This window comes from Melospiza georgiana, chromosome 4, assembly GCF_028018845.1.
Source record: "Melospiza georgiana isolate bMelGeo1 chromosome 4, bMelGeo1.pri, whole genome shotgun sequence".
Lineage (NCBI taxonomy): Eukaryota > Metazoa > Chordata > Aves > Passeriformes > Passerellidae > Melospiza > Melospiza georgiana.
In genome coordinates, this window is record NC_080433.1 from 50,227,677 (window position 1) to 50,252,303 (window position 24,627).

At 39.9% G+C, this 24,627-nt stretch overlaps 1 protein-coding gene across 1 annotated transcript in view; it reads left to right on the plus strand.

The window, feature by feature from the left end:
* The first annotated feature begins 10,842 nt into the window (after nucleotides 1-10,842).
* The window catches only part of LRIG3 (leucine rich repeats and immunoglobulin like domains 3), a 38,131-nt gene continuing 24,346 nt past the window's right edge, over nucleotides 10,843-24,627 (plus strand). Inside the window, exons 1-3 of the mRNA XM_058022408.1 lie at nucleotides 10,843-11,030; nucleotides 18,198-18,269; nucleotides 18,541-18,615. Of these exons, the coding sequence (XP_057878391.1) occupies nucleotides 10,843-11,030; nucleotides 18,198-18,269; nucleotides 18,541-18,615 (335 nt within the window). The remainder of the gene's footprint in view (nucleotides 11,031-18,197; nucleotides 18,270-18,540; nucleotides 18,616-24,627) is intronic.

Here is a 24,627-nt window from a genome sequence, read left to right on the forward strand (position 1 = left end):
ACAACTGCATTCTGCCAAACTGGACAGTAAGATTTTTAATTCTGTCTTTAGGATCTTATACTAGCTTTTCTTGAGCTACAGATTGATACATTCTGATCTTGCATAAAGCAAAAGCAAGGGAGACAACATTTGTGACAGCAAAGCTTCAAGATGAAAGATGTCTATGAAAAAAAAAAACTGAATTAGTTTGAAGAGGCAGAGTGGAGTTTTTAAGCTCAAGGGACTGTTATGTTTCTAGACTCAGATTCAGTGCACAAAGACTGGATTTACCACCACAATAAATGGTACTCTTTAGGGCACAATGTATTTGACACACTCTTTTCAGAGGTAACAACCATTTAAGGTGCACCTGGGACCCCTAATGCCTTGCTACTGGTTCATATAATGACAGCCAGCATCATTTGTGGGGCCAAATGACAAACCAATGAACAGAGGCGGGTTAAAATAACTCTAACAAAAAAAAAAATCTTGATCTGGCTTCATCTAAGGCACCACAAGCAGCTGTGCTCACACTGTGCAAAGGGTGGTTAGGGCAGGTCTGAGCAGGCAATGTGCTGTATGGGAAAATCTGAAGCCATGGCTGCTTGAGAAAATTGTGTGGGGAGCCATCCATAGGGATACTTATTCTCTTTGCTCTCCACTGCCTCAGCCTGTCAACCTGAAAACTTGTCTATAGGTATGGAAAGGTCCTCAGGCCACAGGCAAAAGATTATTCAGGCACACCTGCTCTGCTGAGGGAGAAGTGCTAGAGACAGCTTAGGGAAACATGCTCAGAATGCTGGCAGCTATGATGATTTTCCCCATCGACTGTATTCAGCTTTGTTACAAGTCCAGCACTCAAGTCTAGTTCAGAAAGGGTCCTCACCATCCATCTTACTGGGCTTAGAGTTCTGAGTCCAAACCTCCTTCTTAATTACATGCTCCAGGACTCTTTGAATAAATGACATTTTTCAATAGTCCAGCTCTGGAAATCAGTGTATGCTCCTACATAAAGACGACAACAAAGGATTGTTTGCATTTGCAAAGCAGCTTCTCTGGTAGAATTATTCATTTCTGTGAACTGCTTTTACATATTTTATAATTAATTATACACTTAATTTTATCTGTTTAAGAAAATTAGATAATGAAGTATTTGGAAAGCAGTAGAATAAGTTCAAGCGATTTAAAATGCAAGAGAAGTCAGGCAGCTATACCTAAAAATTTTAAACAAAATTCTACCCTTTTATATTTCGCTGTTGGCATTTTTTTAGACAGTCACATTTAGTTTTAACTTTTAACGATTTCTTCTTGTTGATTTTATTTTAACATACTTTATGGTTTATTTCTTATGACATCTATTCATATATATGTGTAAAAAGAACATTTATTTATAATTGATGATATAAATTTATATACTGAAATATACACAAGGCTAAGTTTCTTCGCTAGATATCTTTTGATCTTATTTTTAAAATAGTATTAGCTTACAAATAAGATGCTAGTCCAAGGGTTTAACATTGCCCCAGGAGAATTAGTCACTGAGGAACACATTGCTCACAGTTGCAGTGAAATATCCATCACTGAAAATTTCAGCACTTTTAATTCCATCTCAGTGACATCAGTGGGATATCTGAAATATTACTCACATGTGGTACTCAGTAAGGGCATGTATGATTTTATGAAAATTCTAGAAAAGTAATTTTGTGTTTATCATTAGCAGTTTTTTCTAACAAAAAATCAGAACAAAAAATATTACTGTTGTAACATGGTGCATTTGTGGTGGAATTTTTTTTCCATTATGATTACAATAAGACGTAATTTTCCCAAAGTTTAAAATGATCAGCAAACCTCTTCCTGTTTACTTTAATTTATAGAAAATGATCAGCAAACCTCTTCCTGTTTAATTTATAGCTTCTTTCTTTTAATCTCCTCTGAATTGGGAAATTCATACTGTAGCAGTAGCTTAGCCAACCTTATGGAGACTTTACTGATAATTTCCCAGAATAACTAGGTTGGAAGAGACTTTCAAGATCATTGAGTCCAACCCAGCCCTAACACCTCAAATAACCATGGCACTGAGTGCCACATCCAGTCTTTTTTTAAACACATTTTTTTTAAAATGTGTTTTAAAAAACACATACCCTTTAAGTCACTCAAAGGGTAACTCAATTATTGAGCATCTGCCACTCAGTGAAAGACAAGGTTTCTTAATCACCACTGCCAGACTTATGCCCAGCCTGACCACGCACACGTGAGACCCCACTGCTTTGACACTGCACGTCTGCGCCAAGGTACACAATATCCCACACTGTGGCACTGTGCCTTCTCATCCTCAGATCCTCATACCTCAGATGTGGTAGGATGCTGACAGTGTTGTTGATATCTTTCTAGAAGATTGTTTTTTCTAATGCTCAGGTCAGTTCTGTCCACGGAGAACCGTACACTAAACTATTTGTCTTGTGGCAATGCTAATGCATTGCACCCTTGCATCCTATTTATTTCCTCTCCACAAGCTGAACAGGAATAGAGAACACAAATGCAAGGACAGTCCCTGGATCAGAAGTTCCTTCTCTGGAGATTACAGTACAGTACCAGGAAAGTATCTGAAGACTCGACATATACAACTCTCTGCCCTCCTAAATATTTTGTTTTATAGATTGAAGAGTGTAGAGAGGTTAGTGTAGAAAGAGTGAAATTACTGAGAGGAGATTACTAGGCTTCAAACATGTGAGGGAAAAACAACAAAAGAAAGACTTCACAACTGAAAACATTATGGGAAATGTATGCTGAATGTTAGCTTAGCTTACCCTAGCAAAAACCCACTTGATAAAGTTACTTAGGGTCAAAAGAAGAACCACGACCATTAGGAAACTGACAAACCTGAGTTTCCTAGTGTTCACTGGCAGGGGTATTTGAAAGTAACATCTTCATTTCAGAGACATCCCAGACCATGTTGCCTCAATGTCAGAGATGTTCAAGAGGCCACAGAAACGTTTGCTTGTACAAAGTTCTCCAAAAGGATTTATACCAGAATCCCTTGCAGTTTCTTCTGATTCCATATTAACAAGATCAAAGCGAAGAGTGTGCTGCAGACCATTGTTCACCCATCTGGCCAGCTGGTGCACAGGACTGGTGTTTGTTGTAACTCCTGCTGGGATGTAGCTGGCACCCAGCCCATTCAGATGTACAGGCTGCGTGCTGCTGTTGGACCAGCCTGCTCTTTGATGCTCCAGCTCGGAAAGTCAGACATTATTGGCAAACATAGCTATTTCAAGTAACCACTTGAACAGCTGTGGTAGTGGTGCAATGTGTGTTTGGCCAACTCCTCACTGGGATAGTGCTTGCTTATTTTGTTGCATATAATCATTGGGAAAGCAAGAGGCAGTAGACAACAGAACGGGGGGACCAAGTCCAGATGACACTACAGTGTGCTATGACTCACTGGTTTCCCAATGATAGCAATGGGATAGCTTTGTGCAAAATATCAAGTGTTACTTGCTGTACTGCAACACTGGGTATTCATTTTGTGAGAGCTGGAAGCTCTGTCCTCCTGAACTTGCTCCCAGCTTTTTGTAGCCTACTCCATTCCTCTCCTTTAATATGTGACTTCCAAATGGGATATAGTACTTCGTCTCAGTCCTCATCAGAACACTTCTTTCTTTCTTTCACATAGAAAGATCCAAGTGATATACCCCAAAAAGTTTCCTATATAGTTATTGTTGATACATACTTATTTAGTTTGTGATGCACTACTAATCTTCCATTAGTATTAGTACATGATACTTCACTTATGCATAGCACTTCCCCTTTGGTTTATTAAGTCTTGTAAGATTTAACCTGTTTATAAATCCTTAGTAGAACTTGTTACATCAGCAGGAAACAAAGTAAACTATTACAAGGGCATAATAAAATTTAAAACTACAATTCATATTTGTGATAAATTTTGCTTACTATTGTTACAATGATATTTAAGGTACTGTCATGGGTTGATGGTGGCCAGATGCCAGGCACCCACCAAAGCCAGTCACTCACTCCCTTCTGTAGCTGAACAGAGGAGAAAAAATACTATATATGGGTTGAGATAAGGACCAGGAAAGAATCACTCATCAAATACCATCATGGGCAAAACAGACTCAACTAACAAAGTCAGACAAGGATAATGAGAAGTAAAATAAACCCTAAAAAATGCCTTCCCCCCACCCCTCCCTCCTTGGAACTCTATCACCTACTCCAGTGGCTCAAGGAGGCAGGGAATGGGGTTATGGTCAGTTCACCACCTGAGGTTTCTCCTGCTGCTCAGGGAGAGGAGTTATTCTCTGGCTGCACCATGGGGTCCCTGCCATGGGAGACAGCTCTCCATGAACTCCTCCAGTGTGAGTCCAACTCACGAGCAACAGCTCCCCACAAACTGAAGCAATGCTTGTCCACCGCTATGGGCAACAGTCCTCCCAAAACTGCTGCAGCATGGGTCACTCTTCCATGGGGTGCAGTCCTTCAAGGACAGGCTGCTCCAGCATGGGAGCAGGGCTCCTCTCTCCATGGGGTCACAGCCTCCTCTTAAGCATCCACCTGCTCTCGTGCGGGTGTCCTCTACAGGCTGCAGTTGGATCTCTGCCTCCCCATGGACCTCCATGGGTTGTAGCAGCACAGCTGCCTCACCATGGTTATCACCAAGGCCTGCAGGAATCTCAGCTCCAGCACCTGGAGCACTCTGTCTCCTTCACTGACCTTGGTGTCTGCAGAGCTGTTCTTCTCACATATTATCACCCCGTTCTTCTCTTGCTGAAATAAAACTATGCCAATACTTTTTTAATCTTTCTTCTTAAATGTTAGCACAGAGGCATTATCAGCACTTCTGTTTGGCCCAGCCTTTGCTAGTGGCATGTCCATTTCTTGAGCCACCAGGGACTGGTTCTGCTGGACATGGAAGAAGCTTCTAGAAGCTTCTCACAGAAGCCACCCCTGTAGCTTCCCCACTACCAAAACCAAGCCATACAAAACCAATATAGGTCCCCATTATAGAAAGATATTTGAGAAATATGTTCCCATATTATTCTATTTAGCTTAATGTGTATACTTGAAGGCAGACACTGAGAACCATTTGAAAAAACAGGGTCTACACTAAACTAGTCAAAAGGTTCTTTTTATACAGAAGGAGAAAATCTCCAGAGACTGATTCACTCTAAATTCCTTGATTGTCTATTTTAGAAAGGTAGTAATCACTTCCTGGATTTGTATTTTTCTACTGACTACAGAAGAAGCCAATACAAATGCTTTAGAAGAGATACCAAACTTCCAAATTGCTAAAATTGCACAAGATGAGTCCCAGCTGCAGCTCGTTCTCCCCCTAGAACAGACAATCAGACATAAAGTCTTTAAAGATTTAGGGCCTAACTCCCATTGATTTCTTGCTGTGAGATTCTTTAAGCAGTTGACTTCAAGGAGAGCTACACACCCATAGGTAGTGGATACTTAACACTGAGACTGCAAAATACTGATATAAAACTTAATAATTGGCCAGTGACTATTTAAGCAGATAAAGCCTTCAAGCCCTTTTTCCTGGGGCAACAACTTCCATCCCCACTGCAGAAAGGAACTTATGTTTGAACATCAGGAACCATAATCTCCCACACCAGGGAAGGGCAGCAGGGAAGAGCCATAGACATCATTGACTGGAAGAGCCACTGCTAGGTTCAACAGAGCACTCCTTCAGATTCCCTTTTGGAGCACTTCTTGGCCTTTCTTACCACAAAATGTTTACTTATTTTAAAAGATTATTTAAAAACCCTCAACAAACTAAAACAACAGGTAGAACAGACCTGGCAGGTGTTTTATTACAGTAGCACCATCCTGAAATTACATCTACTTATTTTTATTCAAATTGAAAACATTTCAACTTGAGTGTTCCTTAATGACATAAAACTAAGTCTTTTTTTTTTCTCTTTGAAGTTACATCATTGTGGCTGTTGATTGTTTAATTGTCCTTCCAATCAAGCACTTAACTTCCTACTTAGCCCCACACAGGACATGACTTGAAGACATTAACAATCGTCACTAATGCGGATTGCCTTAGGATGTTTTAAGTTTATTTGTAATGGAGGGAAACACTCACTGTTTGGATGAATTCTATAAAAGCTGAACATTTTCTGCCCTAGGCAAAGTTTGCAGAAAGAGTTCATATGGTTTTTCTGGTTGTAATCAGTGCATTCAAATTATGCATAATTTGGTTTTCATGGTTTCACTGTTGGATCACATAAAGTCAATTATAATTACTACCAAAAATAAATGTCTGTATGCACCTTGGAATATTCACTGTGGAGTTATGACACACTAGAAGGAGATTCACAATTACTAGGAAATTATTTAAGAATATTTTATTATTTTCCTCAAATGAAAATGAAATAGCGATGGTTAATCACAGGGTTTGAAATAAATGGTCATGAAGTCTTAGTGCCACTATAAACTAAAAGTAGTATCAATTGCAATACCAAATGGGCAGAAGTAAAGGAAGGCAGAAAAGCTCTTCATTTAGAGTAATTTCCATGAAAAATATTCCAAGATATTGGATGTGACACACAAGGAAGTGAAAAGGCTCTTCTGCATACAATACAGAGGTTTTGTGGGACTCTTCAGTAACTTCCAGACAGGTGCCTGAGGCAAAACGTTCTCTTGCCTATTGCAAGGTATTTCATGTAGGCAAGCAGCCTCCACAAAAAGCATGTCCTGCTCCACTTTTGTTTTATAAGCAGGATGGGTCTCACTGGTTCATCTCTCCCTCCAGCTGTGGTTTTAGAAAAAAAAATTTGTTAGCCTTAAGATTATTATTTTAATGGACTAAATTGGTGAATCTCCAAAAGACATAATGATCTTGAAAGCATGAACTCTGCATTTCCTTCTCTCAGATAGCCCTAAACATCTTCTTTGACAACAAATAAAACTGAACTGTGAAAGTTTAGGAATAAACAGACAGGACATTAATTCTGCCACTGCTCATACAGGGCCATTTACTGACAGGAAAGTAAATAAATGGGCCATTGCTTTCTATCTCACTCTATCAGAAGTTAGATGTGTCAGAGTGTAAGCAATGTTGTTCTGCTTCGCTTCTGCGTTTTGCTGCTGAACCCTACCCAAATCACTTCATTTACCCATGAAAATAGAAAAATCTGAAATGAATACCAGACACAGATTTGTACTACAAGGTGATCCAGGAGTACATGGGGAGACTTTTAATTCCTGAGGTGGCCTTAGTGGACAAAATCATTTAAAATTTAGTAGATGTAACTGTTCAGTCCTTTTGACCTTCTGATATTAATCCTGCAAATCTAACTACACATAACTACATACAACTATATGTAATTGTCTGATGTAATGACTTGTGATTCCTTTGCAAAATGCATAAAAAACCTATAATTAGATTAACTGAACTCTTACTAATGTTATGAAAGATGTTCTAATTTGAATTCACAACAGAAAATGTATAGTACCTTGTTTAGTTTTGCTGAATTTAGCAATAGGTAAATTATTTTTAATAATCTGCTAAACCCAGTCAGATTTAGGGTTGACTTTTTCTGGAAGTAGATTATTTGAAAGCAGTGCCTGATGTCAGGGCATAAATGATATGCAAAAAAATCATCATATTTACACAGCTTCTGGGTGTGTCTTTTGCCTGAAGTGAATGCATATTTTAAACAACATATGTTTGAACTTGACTCTGACTTATAATCAAAGACTGAAAATGATACCATTAGAATCAAGCCATAACATCCAAAACAGTGGGTTGTATCTCACTACACAATCCCCTGTCCTCCACTACCAACTCATCCACAGGACTATGCTTGGTAGTGTTGTGGAGGAAACTAATCTCGTTTGCCAAAGAGAGAGCTTGAGAGTCTAGTTTTACAAGAATTCTTCTCTCCAGCCATGCTCCCCTCTCCTCAACATCATTGCCCCAGGTGACCTGTATTCAGGCTGTCATGGAAAGGACCTGTCTTTGCATAACCACAAGGAAAGTCTCTTCCTTGTGCAGCTACATGGAAAACTGGATAAGGAAATTATTCCAGCTCAGAATTAAAGAAAGTATGTTTGTGTGTGTGTGGGGGGGGGGATATGACTATTTTTAAGGGGTTTCAGACATATCAGTCCCCTAATCCTGGTGAATCCACCATTATGTTAATGCCAATGCCAAAGAATGGTCACCAGAAGTTCCTTGCTATATGTGGACATAACAGGATAGATGAATGGGAGATCTCTTATTTTGATATAAGCTTACTTTTAAGCTTGTAAGATATAGTCCAGCCAAACTTGTGAAGGAGTGACGTGTATTTGCTCATGCACAGTCACAGTGCACACTCAACCTAAAACCAATGATAAAGACACTCCTGGAACTGAGGGTCACAAGAGCTTGCAGTGCTCAAAGGAGGTGCAGAACCAGCCCCTGAAACTTCTGAAGAGAGCAAATCTCCCTGTGGGAAGAAAGACTTTCTGTCACAGACTCTGAAGTACACATACATATAAGCATATATAAGCATTGTAGGATTCATAATATTGATTATTTTGAGAAAAGAAGCTGCAAAGACAAATGAACTAATTTTCTGGATTGATTTACCTTGCTTAACTTAAACCAGCTTCATATATTACTAGCACTAAATATGCATTAGGTTTTTCTAAGGACACAATATTGCCTGACTGCATGAGTGGTTTTCAAAATTACAAAACCAGAAGTTCCTGCCCTTTTCATCTCTTTTTCCCCCTGCTTTTGTTTCTCAGATTCTGTCTTGCTCCACCATTCACATAAGCACCATATATATTATTGACTGCTATGATAAATTAAGTTCATAATGCTTTGTTTCTAACTTTTCCTTGGATGTTAAAACTGACAGCTTAATGATTCTCTTGCCACCTACTAGTGAATCACCACCCTTACCAACACTCAAGAGAAGCTCACTTTTCCCAGAGAAGCGAGGCCCTTCGCTGTGCACTCTGGGAACTATAATACAAAGCTTAGTTACTTTAAATGTATTCTAATTTTTTTAGATCCTTCAATAATTACCTGGAGCAACATAAAGATCCTTCCCTTGAATTTTTGATTACTTTGCAAAATTAGCAAGTATAGCATATCTTACCTATATGTAAATACAACATGTTCACTTTATCTTGGTGTTACAGTGTGAAACAATTGGACAGCTAGAACAAATGTTTGAACTTGAGAAAAGAAGCTTTCCCACTGACTTCCATGGAAACAGGTACAGACTAATCATGGATAGCTTCAAAAATCAAACTGGGCACTGTCCTGCTGTCTGTTTAGAACAGCCTAGTGTTTCACAGGCTTTATTGATCTAATGTCACCCCAATGTTTTCCAAAGGAAGACTGGAAAAGAAACTGTAATACTGACATGCCAATGGTACCAGGTCAGTTTTCATATACTTTAAATAAAAAACAACTTGTAAAGACATACAAAGCAATTTCTATCCTATATTTTGTTCTTTTGCTGGTTTGCTTGCTTTTATAAGCAGAAAAAAGTGTGTTCCTGCAGCATTTGTTTGTTTTCCCATGGTAATTTCCTTAAGGAACACCAATGGTCAATGGAGCACAAGCTGACAAAACATTGCAGAGCTCTGCACACTCTATGCATCTGAAACAGTCATGCTGACAGTGGCACATGAATGTTTGTAGTTACTTAGGACTTGTCAGTCTTACAAACTCATGACTCCTGGCTAAAATGTAGTTTTGTTCCTTTAACAAAAATCCCTATATCATGAGATATACATGGAAACAATAAAAACCGGGACAAAGCTTCAGCCTTACAAACCTTGATACTGGAGCTGTCAAACTTCTTGAGGCCCCAAGTTCACAGATGTCTACCATCTTTCAGGCGCACCTATGAAGGTGGGAGGGAAAGCAGTGTTCCTGAGTAATTTGATGGCAGCTGCTCCTGCAGAGTAGGAGGGCGTGAAACCTTCAGTAATGGAATCCTTTGCAGGGTCCGCGCTTACATATGGAACTTGAACAATAGGTATTTACTTAAATTACATCGATTACCTCAGACTTGTGGAATCTGTACGTCCTGCCCACTTCCCTGAACCTTTGGAGCCGGGATCCTGTGGGGAACATAATGGGCTTAATTACGGTGTCTGGACTAGCCATGTAGGACCCGGAAGGCAGGAGTTAACCTCACCTCACCTCACCTTTTACATGCCAGTGACCCCAGGCTTGGCTGGGAAGCCTGGGGCCTCTAGAGCAGCTTCTGGATTACCACGACATACACTACCTGGTGTGATGGCAAAGGGAAACCCCATGCGAGCGCGGCCATGGTGCCCGTGCCTCGGCCCGGGCGTGGTGGGTGACGCTCGGGGCACACAGGGCCCGCTCCCCGCTCCCGCCCGCCCATGGAGAGGCCGAGGACGGCAGCAAAATCCCACAGTAGCGCCCGCCGTGCTGCGGCGCGGGGGCCCGGGGCTGCCACCGCCAAGGCCTGGCAGCAGAGCGGCACGACGCCGGCCCACCCTGACTCGCCATCCCACACGGCAGCCCCGCGGAGCCCGGCCGCGGCTGTCACATGGCACGGGGAGGGGGCTGCGGCGGGGCGGGCCGTGCTCGGGACTCCCCCGGCCGCGCGGAGGCGGGCTGAGGTGGCGGAAAGTTTGCGGAGTGGCTGGCGGCGGTGGCGGCGCTGCGGTCCCCTCCTGCTTTCTTTACTTTTTTCTACACACCCGTCTTCCACCGCCTTCCCCCATCAGCGGTCGCTCCGGGGCATGAGCGGCAGCCGCCACCCGCGCTGAGAAGCAGGAGGTCGTGCCGCGCTCGGCTCTGTCAGTGGGGCGAACGCCAGGGACGGGAGCGCGGGCAGCGGCTCCGAGCCCGCCATGCTCCGCCGGCCCCGCTCGGCGCTCGCCGTCCTCCCGGTGCTGCTCCTGCTGCCGCTGCTGCTGGGCGGCCGCCCCGCCGCCGCCCGCTGCCCCGCGCCTTGCCGCTGCGCTGGGCACCTCGTCGCCTGCAGCCGCCTGGAGTCGAGCCGGCTGCCCGAGCGGCTGCCGCAGGGGGCGGTGCAGCTGTGAGTATCGGGGCGGCGGGCTCCGCGGCGGGCTGGGGGCACCGGTCTGCGTCCGCCCGCCATCTTCTGCCCCTGGGGCTGCGGACGGGCGGGCTTTGAGGGGAGCGCGGGTGTGGTGGCGGCAGCGAGGTGTGGGAGCGGGCAGCACTGGGGCTGCGGCCGAGCTGTCAGCGGGACAGCGTCTCTTGGGGCGGGCTGCGGCCCCGGACGGTGGCAGCGATAAGCGCCCGGCTGAAATGGGCCCGGGAGCGCTGCTCAGTGTCGGAGAGGGCGAGGAAAAAGTTCTGTTGACTTTCTTAGACAACGTGCAGTAATCATCACGTTAACGCTGATCGGTGTGTTGGGAAAGCTGCTATCGGTTTTCTTCGTGCAGCTCGTCATTCCTGGGGAGTTTTGGCGCTGGCGATGGTGCGGGCCCGCCTGGGCCGGTGCCGCGCAGTGACCGAACCCAGGGCAGCGCGAACTCAAGTGCCAGCTGAGGAAAAGTTACTTTCCGTAACAAACTTCTATAGAAAAAGCATAAATTAGGTCAGCTAAAAGCTTGAAAATGGCCGAGGTACTTCTCACATTTGTTTTTAATAGCTTGTCACTGAAAGATCTTCTGTATTAGTCGTATTAATTTTCTATTACATTTTCAAAGCAGATCGAGATAAGGGCTTTAAAGTAAACAGGAAGACTTTCAATTAGTTGTGGCTAATTCTGTTCAATTGCCTCGTCTGGAGGTCATGCTGCTTTACTCATGAAATGTGGATGGCTGTATTGACACCATATGGAACTGAACACAGGCATGGCTCTGGGAGTTGACTATTTCCAGGACTGGTATACGAAAGTGTGAGGGGAAAGAAACTTTTTTTTTTTCTTTCTTATGTGATTGAAACATAGAGACCTACTACTGCATCTGCTTTACATTCAACAACTGGTTTTGTTTTCTATTATATTTCATTTCATTCCTCTGAGTTTTTTGAAGTGTTTCAGTACGCCCCCTTAAGTTTTCTGACAAAACCTAAGGATTTTGTTTTGATATAAAGTAAGCTTTATAGTTTAATTTCTTAGCTTAGCATACGTCAATGCTGTTGAAATTCAGATGAGGTAAATAAAAAGGGGAAAATCACAGAACTTTTCATTTTTTTAGAGTTGCCTTAAAATGCCTTAAAAAGCATTTTTCATTAGCGGTAATCCAAATTTGTTTTTTCCACTTATGTTCCCGAGAGACAATAAAACACATTGCAGGGCTTTTTTTGTTAGCAGGAGGGACATTTTTCTAATTAGAATTCCCTTGGTAGTGTAAATTGCCCTTATGTAAGTTCACATTCCTTTAAAAGTGTGAGAAAATAAGTTCCGCTTGTATAAATAAGCTTTGGTCTGTTGTAAGGAACCCTGCTGTGATTACTCATTGGACAGCTGTGTCACTTGCTTTTAAACTCACAGAGGTACATCTTTGTAGGTGTCACCAAACCATGTGGTCTGGCCGCTTTTGTGTAAATATTTCTTTTGTTTGTGACAAATGCCTTAGAAGTACCCAGCTCTTTCTTCCTTCCCCTCTTAATAAGAACAAGGAAGAGTGTGGCATTGTCTGTTACCTCCAGCTACCCCAGTACTTGGACCTGGGATTGTGCAATTTGGTAATTAATGAGTTCAGCTTTACATACACAAAAAAAAAAGGTTTGACTAGTTTGGATTATTGTTGCAACAAACTGCGCATTACAAATTGTAAAAGACTGTTTATGAATTTTATTGCTATATGTCTGCCGTGTTTTCCATGAAACTCTATAGTGGGTATAGCCAAAGGCTAGTAGTTAATTGCAGGCTTTCCAGTCCTCTTGAGAAAACAGCAGCTTTTTTTACCACCTTCTTAACATACACAGGCGAGACCCCCAAGCAGGAGAATGGGAGCTCTTCTGCCTGAGAAGGTCTAGGCCCATGTCAGGCTTTACACCTTCCTTTGCCCATCTGTGCTCACCCAGATGGAGAGCAGGTTTTTGAAACCCCTGCTGCATACTTTCATGCCTTTTTTTTGTTCACTCTCCCTGCTGAAATAAGAGTGACCTCAGAATGGACAAAGAGAGGGGAAAAAATGAACCTGACTCTTGTCCCCTTCTTCTTGGTGGCAGGTGTGAGTCTACTGTGTTGTATGGAAGTGTCTTCCGAAGTGGAGTGTAAACGGGCTATAAATGCCAGCTTCACTGTGACTTTAGCTAAAAATGCCTTCTTCCATTACCTTGTCTTCTTGAGAGGTAACAGTCTGCTGAAAACTGTTAAACATTTTTAATGCCTTTGTGTACAGATAGTTTTGAAGTTGGATTTCCGTTTAATTCCAGGATGTGTATCCTGATATTGCAAGAATGTGGGGTTGTTAGAGCTGGTGGAGGAGGAAGAGTGTTGGGCATTGGCCAGAGTCCTCCATGTGTGCAAACTCCCACTGGCACTGCAGAACCCTTTGCCAGGTTCACTCAGGAATGCTAGAACTGTCGGTGGGGCAGGAGGGAAAGTCTGAAAAATGGTTTTCACTTGTGTTTGTATTACATCTTTAGTATTTACATTTTATAAATCCTCTAGTTCTCTACCAGAATTGCCAGAAAAAAAGCTGTATGGTTTTCACAGCTGTTTTTCAATATTTTCCAGACTAAAGCTTGAGCATAGCAAGCTGATTTATGAGTCACTTTGGATCAGTGTCTTAAAACAGCTACAGCCTGGCTTTTTGTTTTTCAGCTCTGCTGATTTCTGCTGAATTAGCAGCTCTATAGGCCCCAGTGGGACTGATTAAGGAACTGTTGCTGGATTTGCATTTTAAAATTTGACTTGGGGCTCAGGTTTCTGAGTTCTCTAAGGAAGAGGATGATAATTGTGACTAAGTGTTGTAAATTAAGTTAGAGTCTAAAAGTTATATCTATAAAATGTGTGAAGAAGCACTTACCTTCTCCCTCTATGCATTAGGCTTCCTTTCACTTTTTAATCACACAAACATTGATGTTCAGAGTTCTCTCAGCTAATGTTGGGACTTGTGAGTTAGTTACAAAAGATGTCACACAAACATAATGGAACAAAGAAAATAGTTTTTTTCATAGAACAGGTTCTTTGAGGGTAAAAACCGTGGCATGCTTGTTCAAGTAGAGACAATTCTACTTAAATGTTCAATCACTCTATTAGAAATGTGAGCTGAAGAACAGGTATATATGCTTACTATTGCTATATAAAGACTTTCTTAATATGTATCTGATTTCTGACTTTTCAGAGTATGTTCTATCTTCTATGACTTTTGAGCTTCTAGTAGCAAAAGTAACCACAGAGGGAAGTTTCTCCCCATTTGTAATTTGGTTTTAACATACTAGGAAAATTCAGAAATGGAAAACACATAGTACTAATGTTTGAACAATGTCAGTTCCATTTCTGTGAAGGAAAAATAGAATTTAATCTTCCAACTTATTCTTCATACATGTTTTAAGGTATGTTGAGAAATGCATTGGACTGAAATAAACTTGTAGCTTTTCAACTGGGATGATAGATTTTTATATTTTAAAAAATTGTGCCAATCCAGTGCTTGTAAGTTTGAAGAACTTCTACAGGCTTAAGCTTCATTTAGATTATTAGTAAAAGGCAAATATTTTAACTCTTGGTTTCACTTCCAACCACTCTGATTGAACTTGAAATGTAACTTGCAAGGCTTTTTTTACTGAATGTTCATGAAGTTTCCTATGCCAGTGGTACTGAAGTAATGTTTAATAAAAATTTACAATATGTGTTTTATGCAACTATTGGTAGACAAGCGTATGTATGTAATATAGGTAATATTGTATAATATACTGTATGAAATAGGTAATTCAGTATTGTCTGGAGGGTTGGGCATTTTTTGTTGGTTTTTTGCTTTAGGATTTTTTTTTTCATCTTGTGTTTGACAACCTGGTGTAAGTAAACCAGGCATAAGAAATTTCTGTGTATGTATTTTTTAAAGTAGGTGCTACTTGGAAAATGTGAATGTATCTTTAGTGTTAAAAAACAAACACCAAAAAAAGTAGTTTGAGACCTAGTGTTAGTTACGCTCACGGTTGCCTTGATAGACTCCAGATGGATGTGAGCTTAAGCTATGAGTGAAAGTGTCTGGCTCCAGTGTGGTGATCATGCACAGCAGTGGTTGTAATTGCAGGATTTTTATAGTTTAAGGACTCTGCCAGATTTTTTTTTTTTAACATGTTTTAACTCCAGCAGAACAAATCTACTCACGTCTGTGACTGTCTGGTGGGTCCTTTAGGCAAACTTGCCTTAAATAAACCTTTTGCAGAGTTTTTAGGTGAAATGAAGAAATGCAGGTTTTTAACACTAATGTTGAAAGCTCTTTGTTGAAATAATTACTGATTCCTAAGTCTTGTCTGAAGCGTGAACAACAGTAACATGTTAGGCACTAACAGCCATAACTTAACTGAATTTTGGCTGTTTATTTGCATAGTTCTTATAATCCCTACAGACTAAAGCCAAATATTGAATTAAGTTTAAGGGCAAAAGCTGTCTCTATTCTGTCTTTAAGGACCAAGTTAGATTGCTGTCTAGATTTTTGTAGCAGCATACTTCTTCAGTATTTACACTTAAGAATGCAGTGTGAGAATTTCAAACCTGTGCAGCTAATGCCTTCAGATCTTAAACAAAGGGATTTTTCTTCAGTGTATGGTCTGGAGATTGTTTGCACTAGATTTTTAAGTAGTGAAAGATGTACTCCTCTGACTTTAGTGTGGTTCACCTAATATACGGGAGAACTCAGAATCGTAACGGTGGAACTAAAATTAGTGGGCTTTGGAAAACATTGACACTGTATTGGTTTTCCATTGTTAAGAGGAAAGTCTCTAGGGGTTTAGACACCTGACAGTCAAGGCACAGATATATATTAGGTGCTTGAGTCCAGAGCTGAGTCTCTGAAAACATCCCTTGTGTGGCCACCTGGAGGTGGTGGAATGTGTTCCCCTCTGTAGGTGGCTCTCCCCCAGCCCTGGGCCCCTTCTTTTGTTCTGGAAAATGCCATTCACACCTGCAGCTCTGCCCTGTGCAGTCCTGGCTTGGGAAACCCAGCCCATCTCTTTTCCCTGCCTGTGGCCCTGAACCAGGCTCTCAGCAACTCGCTGGGCCTGGTCCAGTTGGCTGGCTCAGAGCACACCTTACAGCTGAGTGCTGGTGATACCCCTCATAATACCCATGTGTGCCTGGGATTATTTTTTATACTTAATTCTTATCATTACTGGGGGATTTTTTAATTGCCAACTGTAGAAGAGGAGCAAAAGTGATGATGAAACTGTCCCGGCAACATTGAACGAGTCAGTTGGGAGAATGTAAAACAGAGTTTTACTATCCACATGTTCTGCTAAGGAAACCTAGCCTAGGTGCCTGGCTGGGTTGCAGAATTTCACCTGTGTCCGAGGATGTGGAGTCGTGGATGCAGGGAAACTGGATTTCTCTGGATCTGTGGGTTTTCAGGGCTTAGTCACAGAGCAGAATGCCTAGCACAGACCCTGAACTTGGCTTTGTTTAAGCCAGCTCTGGTCTGTGTGCAGCTGATATGCTGTTCATCAGCTTTCTTCACTTCTGGAACTGTGGATGGAGAGCAGACATGTCCATGGCAGTCAGAGCTGTGTTTGGCGTGCTCAGCACAGTTGACTCTACTGAGTCATCTCACCCAGAAAAAGTGAGGAATCATGTAGTTTCTACATAGATTCAACTTGAAATGACACTTCATGCTTGTGTGGCTTGATGAGGACCCTGGGTATGGTGGATGACTCTTAAGTGCTTAATTAGCATGGGGAATAGTATCATGGAGTGTGAGCAATTTAAAAAAAAAAATTTGAAAAAAAGCACCCTTTACCTGTTACTATAGCTGCTCACTGCTGAGGTGCACTGATTCATTGCTTTATGTGTCTGCATTACAAACACTCATGAGAATTAAGGAACTTACTAAAATAATGTCATTTTTGTTAGCTGGCTTGGATAAATGCAGTGTTTTAACTTGGGACAAATGCTTGCAGATGTCTGGATTGATGCTGGTGAGATAGTGATAATCTGTAGTAGGGGAACAGAAAAGTGCACGTTTTGGTGGATGAGTGACTGAGAAGCGGGAGGCCTTCAACAGAGCTAGTCATGGTCACAAGATGAGTTGTGGGTCTGTACTACTTGTGCAGAGGTTAGAGAAGTGCAGGTTTGAGTTCCTGCAGTTAGCTCTTCTGTCTTTCACTTTACAGTCACTCTTATTTCTGTTATATTTCCAAAACAGAAACATGAGGCTGAGGCTGCAGCAAAGATTTCTTAGGCCTCTTGTATGATGTCAGGTGTTTGAGAGGGTAAAGATGCATGGCACTGTAAGGAAAAGTATTTCTTGTGGTCAAGAAGTGTTATATTTTAGTACCTGGCTTGTTTTGTAGCTAATGCTGCGAAGGTGTTAACAATTGTTTATAAGCTGCATCAATATATACTGGGATCTTCAACATGGCACAAGCTAAGGGTTCAAGCTGCTTCTGCAAGGGTCATTATTAAGTGGTATTAATATCAACAGTATACAGACATCTTAAAACTCAGAATTAGCCCTTGCTATGTCCTTTTTCTTCTGCTATTTTTTAAGATCTCTATTGAATTTAGTTATGTGGGAATGGTGTCTGGAATTTTGTGGAAGCATGAAAATACAGTTGTGATTTATGGGTGGTCCTCATTGTGTATTTGTGAGCTATACATTGCTTTTGAGATGCATGTGAAAAGAGTGAAGTATTATGATTAACCCAAGGAATGAGACTGCAATGACTATGGTTTTTGAATTTTCCTTGTTGAAGGAACCAAGAGGTTGTTATAGCCATATTTTTTGTTGTGAGAGTATGTGGGAAAGCAGTTGTTGGTTTATCTGAGTCAAAATCTTGAGATGTTTTCCATGGGTCCTATGTACATTCCAATGAACAGTTCTGTATTGTTGAGAGATACTAGGAATTCCTTTGACACGGCTAGCAGTGATCAAGGTATTTGCATTTGTATTTGTATATTTACGCCTTGTGTAAGCAAATGAGTTTCTATTCTAATTTTGCTAATAAAAAAAATCCTTTTATGTACTTGGAGACAAGTGAGAACATAATTTGGATTGAAATTGCACTGCTTTACCTGATATCGTATGGCAAAACTGACAGGGTGTTTATTTTTGTAACCTCATAGGGACTTAAGTCACAACAAATTATCTTCAATCAAGACCAGTATCTTGGATCACCTTCATAGTCTTCAGGAAGTGTAAGTTAATTTGTCTTAATTAAAAACCATACCAAAACATAAACCCCAACCAAAAATACCCAACCTGTGTTTGTGTATGCTAATTGTATAGTTGTTTCTCTAGGGATGATTGCTTGAACAACAAAGATTCTTGCTGTTCTGATATTTTACATTAAGTGAAACTGAAATTATTTTTTAATTTTGAGGTGACAGAGTTCAGCAGTTTAGCAAGTCCGATGTACATAGTTCTGATTAAAATTAAAGCTAACTCTCCCTTTTGTAATATTAATAGGAATTTGAACAACAATGAACTGGAGATCATTCCAGATCTGGGACCAGTCTCAGCAAATATAACTCTTCTGTCTTTGTAAGTAAATCTTACTTTTGTCCCTGTTTAGTGGAACTAACTCTACAGGGTTCATGGAAATATGTGTATTACAGAGATTAAAGTAAAATAACTGGAAATAGAGCAGCTTGTGGTTAGGAAGTCGATTATGTCATATTATTTAGTCGTTCTTTAAAATGTGTATAATTGAGCTTAATCCTTGTAGTTTTTGTGCTTCCCAAGTACAAAGACTGCATTAGAATTAATTTATGTTGTGGTAGTACCCAGAAGCCTCAGTCCTGTTGTGCTAGGCACTGTATGAGCATCTGTAAATGTTACACAAACTTGTACAGTGCTGTCTTTAAAACAAGACTTATACTCCATCATTATGCATCTTGGCTGAGATCCTGATGTGTTAAATCATGGCTGAATTCCATTAATTTCACTGGACAATACAGGGAAATCCTCTTGAGATGCAGCTTCAGCACAAGTATCTAGGTCAGAAGATGTTTTGCCAACGTTGTGAATTTTTTTTTTTGAGCCCATTTTAATGTGTGGCACTTTTTTTTTTTTTTACTGCAGTTAATACATAAAGTTATGACACATGATGGTGTCCATGTTCATTGCATTTCATGAAAGAAATGAGTAGGTTACTTGGTGTTCATGTGTAATATGAGTATAATGTTAAAGGCATACAGAATCCATAACAAAAAAAGCTGATTTTAAAGGAAATCTTATTCCTGATGTTTTAATGATAAATTAGTTGGATTTCTTTTCTGTGATTTAGTTTCAATAAACTGTTGAAGGAAGATGTAGAAAAGTAGCTACTATCATAATGTTAGTTTAAAAAAAAGACCTGATTTTCATGTGTGGGATTTGTGTTTTATCAGTGGGAATCTAAAGTGTCTGAAGCTAATAATTTGTAGCCCTCTGGTCAAATCCTGTCCTTGAATACAAATTGCAAGTTACCTTTCTTGAAGAATCCTGAAGGGTTAAAACAATACAATAAACTTTGGAAAGCTGTTCAGTTAATTAAATTGATCACTATTCAATTGCTTACATCTGGTGATTTATAGGGGTTTGTTTTTACTCTAGGCCTAGGTCAGCCAAGTCAGCTGGTGCAGCCGCTGTGTCTGGGCTGCTCTGTTTGAATAAGAACTAAGTGACATTTGATACTGATGTGGTTTCTTACAGATCAGAATCAGAAAAGAATGAAAGAAAAAGCAGATGGTGTCTGACAAATAACTGTTGAATTTAAGTACTTATTTTATTTTGTAGTAGCTTTGGCATTACTTTTACACTGGCATAGCATTCTGTGGTTCAAGCATCTAACTGATCTAAAATTTTATTTCTTATAAATATATATATATATATATGTATGTGTATATATATATATTTACCACCTTGCTAAAGTCCTTTTTACCACAAGGCTAGAAATATTAGCATAATAAAGTGATTTATATAGTCTTGCTTTTTTTTTCTGAATTCTCAGCATTTCTCCTTTTCATGGAAACTCAACAATTGTTGTTTAGAGGAAGCCAAAATCATTCTTTTGCAGCTGTGCAAAAATTCTGGTATTCCTTTGAGAGAATAAAGAATAATTTTCAGTCACTGTTGAATTGTTTGTTCCATATCTTTATGTCCTTATGTCCCTGACTTGGGCCATTTGCTCAGGCAGTCAAACATGGAAAAATCTTTGCTATTCACTGTATATGCTAACACTTGAAAGAAAAAAAATAAGTATTTTCTAAAAGCTTTTATCACACTACTAATGCAGTTAAAGTTGCTCTTGTTGGGTGTTGGCTGGTTTTCATTCTAATTCTGTGTGCGGATAAGGAGATTCCTGAATGGAACTGTGCTACACTTAAGATTTAGTACCTATTCTGCAACTACAGCAGAGATTCCTGGAGTTTAGTATGGCAGAAATAATTACTTTAATGTTTTGTGTTAACTTACAAATTCCAATCTACAGTAGTTGAGATAATTGATTGTTCTATATCAAAACAGATGAACATAGAACATAAAAATAAATTGTGTAGTATTCTATTGTCCAAAAATAATTCATCTTGTCTCTTTTACATGGCTTTTCTTTAAAACCTAGCATAGAATAATAGAATCGTTTTAAGTTGAAAAAGACCTTTAGGATCCAGTCCAACCATTAACTCAGCACTGTCAAGGCCACCACTAAACCATGTCTGTAAAAGCCACATATGCACATCTTGTAAATACTTCCAGAGATGGTGGCTTAATCCCTTTCCCTTTGCAGCCTGTTTCAATGCCTCACACCCTTTGCCATGATGAAATTTTAGAGAGCAATAAGGTCTCTCCTGAGCCTCCTGTTCTTACTGGTTGGATATTATTTATGTAAAGATACTAAATTTAATTTCATAGAAAATAGTATAAATAAAGAGAAATAAGCATATAACTGTTTGGCATAAAAATATATATAAGGTATTGTGATAGCATAAATGGACAAATAATCTAATGATACTTGGTTTTTTTAGATGTGAAAAAATATGTGCATTTGGTTTTTCTGTGGTGGATGTTGTTTGAAGGGAACTGATTTAATGTATCTTAAGTCATGTGAAGAGAACACATGTAGAACAATTAGAATATAAGTTTAAGAATCACTCTTTAGAGAAACATCTGATGACTTTCTCCAGGATTTTAAACTTTTAAAAGAAAGGAGGTTGTGAAGCCTTTCCAAAGCAAACCACTGTTTCCATGTTGAGTCTTTGTTCTGGCTTTCGAATGATAGCAGAAAAGAGAGTGATAGTCTTCTAGCTTTGATTCCACTTCCTATGAGATACATATAGGTTGGTTCATTACTATCAGTTGAAAACCCAGCTGGTTTTTTTCCAAGGAATGCTGTAGAAGCGATACCCTCTTTTCTTGCCAATATCTGCTTTGTTGAAGGAACTCTATTACAATATTTTTTTCTTTCACTTGTGAAGAATTCTCAGTGAACTGAGGAGCCTTAGACTCTTACCTGTTCTGAAAGAATTTTCTTGCCCTGCAGAGGAAATTATACTGCTGGTATGTCTCCACAATAGTGCAGGTATCCCCACACAGCCATGTATGTCTGAATTCTTTGAAGGATATAAACAAGCATGGGTGGATTATCATGTTAGTCCACTTTCCATTTCTGGATCTTCCTCATTTCTAGCTATCTAGTTGATATTTTATCTAAATGAGATATTTACGTACTAATGAATTATTCAGGATAAACATACCCAGAGCAGGAAATGATCCCAGTCTGTCTGTAACATGAAACAGGAGTGCTAACATTTTGTTTTTACCAATGCCAGGTGAGGGTTGAGCATCTTGGGAATTCAGTATCAGGCAGGCACGCCCCCTCACCACCACCCTGGGAGATGTGTCAGTGTGAAGGAGTGAGTATACAAGGATATTCAGGCACACTCTCCTTACATGGCTGGAGATGTAGCTATGATTTTATTCGTGTGATGATTCTATTCTTGTGAGAGCTTGTGAGCCTCCTGGCAGTCTGGATACAACTGTGACCTATGTGGGTGGTAGTTTGGGATATATCTGGTCAGGGGGCCTAGGTCAGGTCTCTGAAGATCAAATTGCAGGGTGTTCTTTTTGCACAGCCACCAAGCCCTTTTATGTACCTTCTGTAAGAGAAGGCATGAAGAGAGCAGTATATGGAGGCAGGGAATTTCGGGTATTTGCCAGAGATTGTCAGCACAATAGCTCTAGCCAGGAGCTCAGGTCCCACACGTGCTGGCAACATAAGCTCTTGAGGAGAGTATTGGATTTAACAGCTGCCTACGACAGGTATGTAATGTGCAGGCAGTACACTTGGTAGTGTATTTATCTAACCCTCAAAGTAAAATATGTTAGAAGTTTTCTAAATTGCGTTCCTGAAGTAAATGTAAAAACAATTTAATTAATGGAGAATTGCTTCAAATTTTTGTAGTAGAGAATTATTTATTTCTTGGAGAAAAAACAGTTTACTTTTTACTGTTCCAAGATAGGTGGATTGCTTTTGTATCAGGTACAAAATTGGGCACTAATGCCCTCATTCCAGGAGAAAAAGTGAAAGTTCTGAGTATTGTTTCCATTCCCATGACATTGCTTATCCAAGATGTAACAGTTCTGTCCTTTTTATCATAAAAGTCTGCCTGAACCAGTGGTCTTGACACATGAGAAGGAAACTAAATACTGCCTTTCAGGTCTATTGCAGTTGTAGTTTTGGACCTAGGGGAAAAATCCAGAAACAGATTTAAACCAAGTGGTGTAAGTACAGTAGCCTTGTCTAGAAGTCCTGTTTGGTGTTTTACCTACCAGCTACTATTTGCATAGGGGTTTTACTTAAAAATTCTTCTGAAAATGTTAACTTCTTCTGATGTTACTAGTACTTTGTAAGAAAGAGACTGATTTGCAAATTCAGCAATGTTAGGTAAGATTTTGTTTAAGGATACACAGTTTAAATAAGAAACCCATGCTACTTGCAGAATTTTAAAAAAATACCTAGTTGTATTCACTGTCCAATATCATCAGTACACTGTATCCTTCAGTACTGTGAACTATGGAAGGTAGCAGTGACTGTGAAGAGACAGAAAAGCTTGGAGTATTGAAGTATCCTGTCTCTCCAACTAGAATTTATTGTTCTTATCAAAACGTGTGTAGAACTGGTATTAAAGCCTCCATGTTTCTTATTACCCACATCCAGGTTATGTTCCATAGTAATGCACTTGTAGTCAGTAGGAACTAGAAGAGCTGTACATGCCCAAGTCTTTCATGCATATAGTGAAATTCTAACATTAGACTAGTTTTCAAGAATGGAGTGTTTTAAATAGCCATGTAATTTTACATTTTATTGAATAGGAGGTAGTTTATTTAAAGGCACTAGAGCATATGGTGTCGGTGATTCAAGTTGTTAGATTGTAAGGACTGATCATGTTAGTCTAGAACACAAACAAATACTTGGTTGTAGTAAAGTCAGAGAGGAACATGTGGAAGTTAAAGGGTGCATGAATGATTCACAGTTCAGGAATGTTTTTCAAGTCTTACAGTAATGTGTGTTTTATATTAGGTTCCTGCTTCACTACTCTTTTAGAATGTGAAATCTTCTGTTTATGAGAGACATAACAAAAATGTGATATGGTAGAGATTTTTCTATGCTGTGTTGGGGGAATCCTCCAACTCTATCTGTAGAGGAAGCCTTTAAGGCAGGGACTGTTGGACTGTTCACTTTTGAGTTCTGAGATACTTAAAAGTGCTGCCAAAACTGAGGCAGTTTTTTTGAAATGTGGCCATGTGTTTGTTAGACGATGAACAGAATCCACAAGCCACTTCTCTGAAGGTTTTGTACAGCCTTTAGTTTGTAAATGTCTTTATGTCAATATGTGCTGAATTTAAATTTACTGGCTTTGAAGATGTGTCTTGTCCTGGATGCTTAAAATGGTAAATGAACAAAAAGTACTAACAGGAAAGGTCAGGAGGTAAAACAGGACAAAAAAACTGTAAGGTAGCCAGTCCTAGGTGACTGCACAGGTCACAAGTTTTCATAGTAAGAAAAACTATTGCAGCTTTAAATTTAGCTTTCTAATCAGCCACTACAAAATTAGCCTGATGACTTATCTTACTTTATGCACAAACGTAGTTACTGAAGAAAAGTGGCAGTTAATTCCTTCTACTATTGTGAAGGGATTTTTTTAATTTTTTTTTTTAATTTTTTTTTTTAGTATTGTGTGTCTCTTTCTGTTTAAAATGTGGAAAAGTGCATTTATGTGTGTGATTTGATAATGGGCATCCCAGATCAGGCTTCAGATAGTCATATTAAGAAATAAAAGTCAGCTAATTGAAGCAAACACTCAAAGTGAATCATACATTTGTCCCATCTGACAGTTTAGAAATAAGAGTGATAGTTTGCACTTTGTGGCAGTAACTTAAACCCTTGTGAAAGGCCTTCAGTAAAGAGAGAAGGATAGGTATGAGAAGTTTGCCTCTGTGTCATCTCACAGTGGTCTGGGAGTGAAAGCTGTGTGTAAAATCCTGGAGAACACTGTCTCAGGAGGCAGTTAGAAA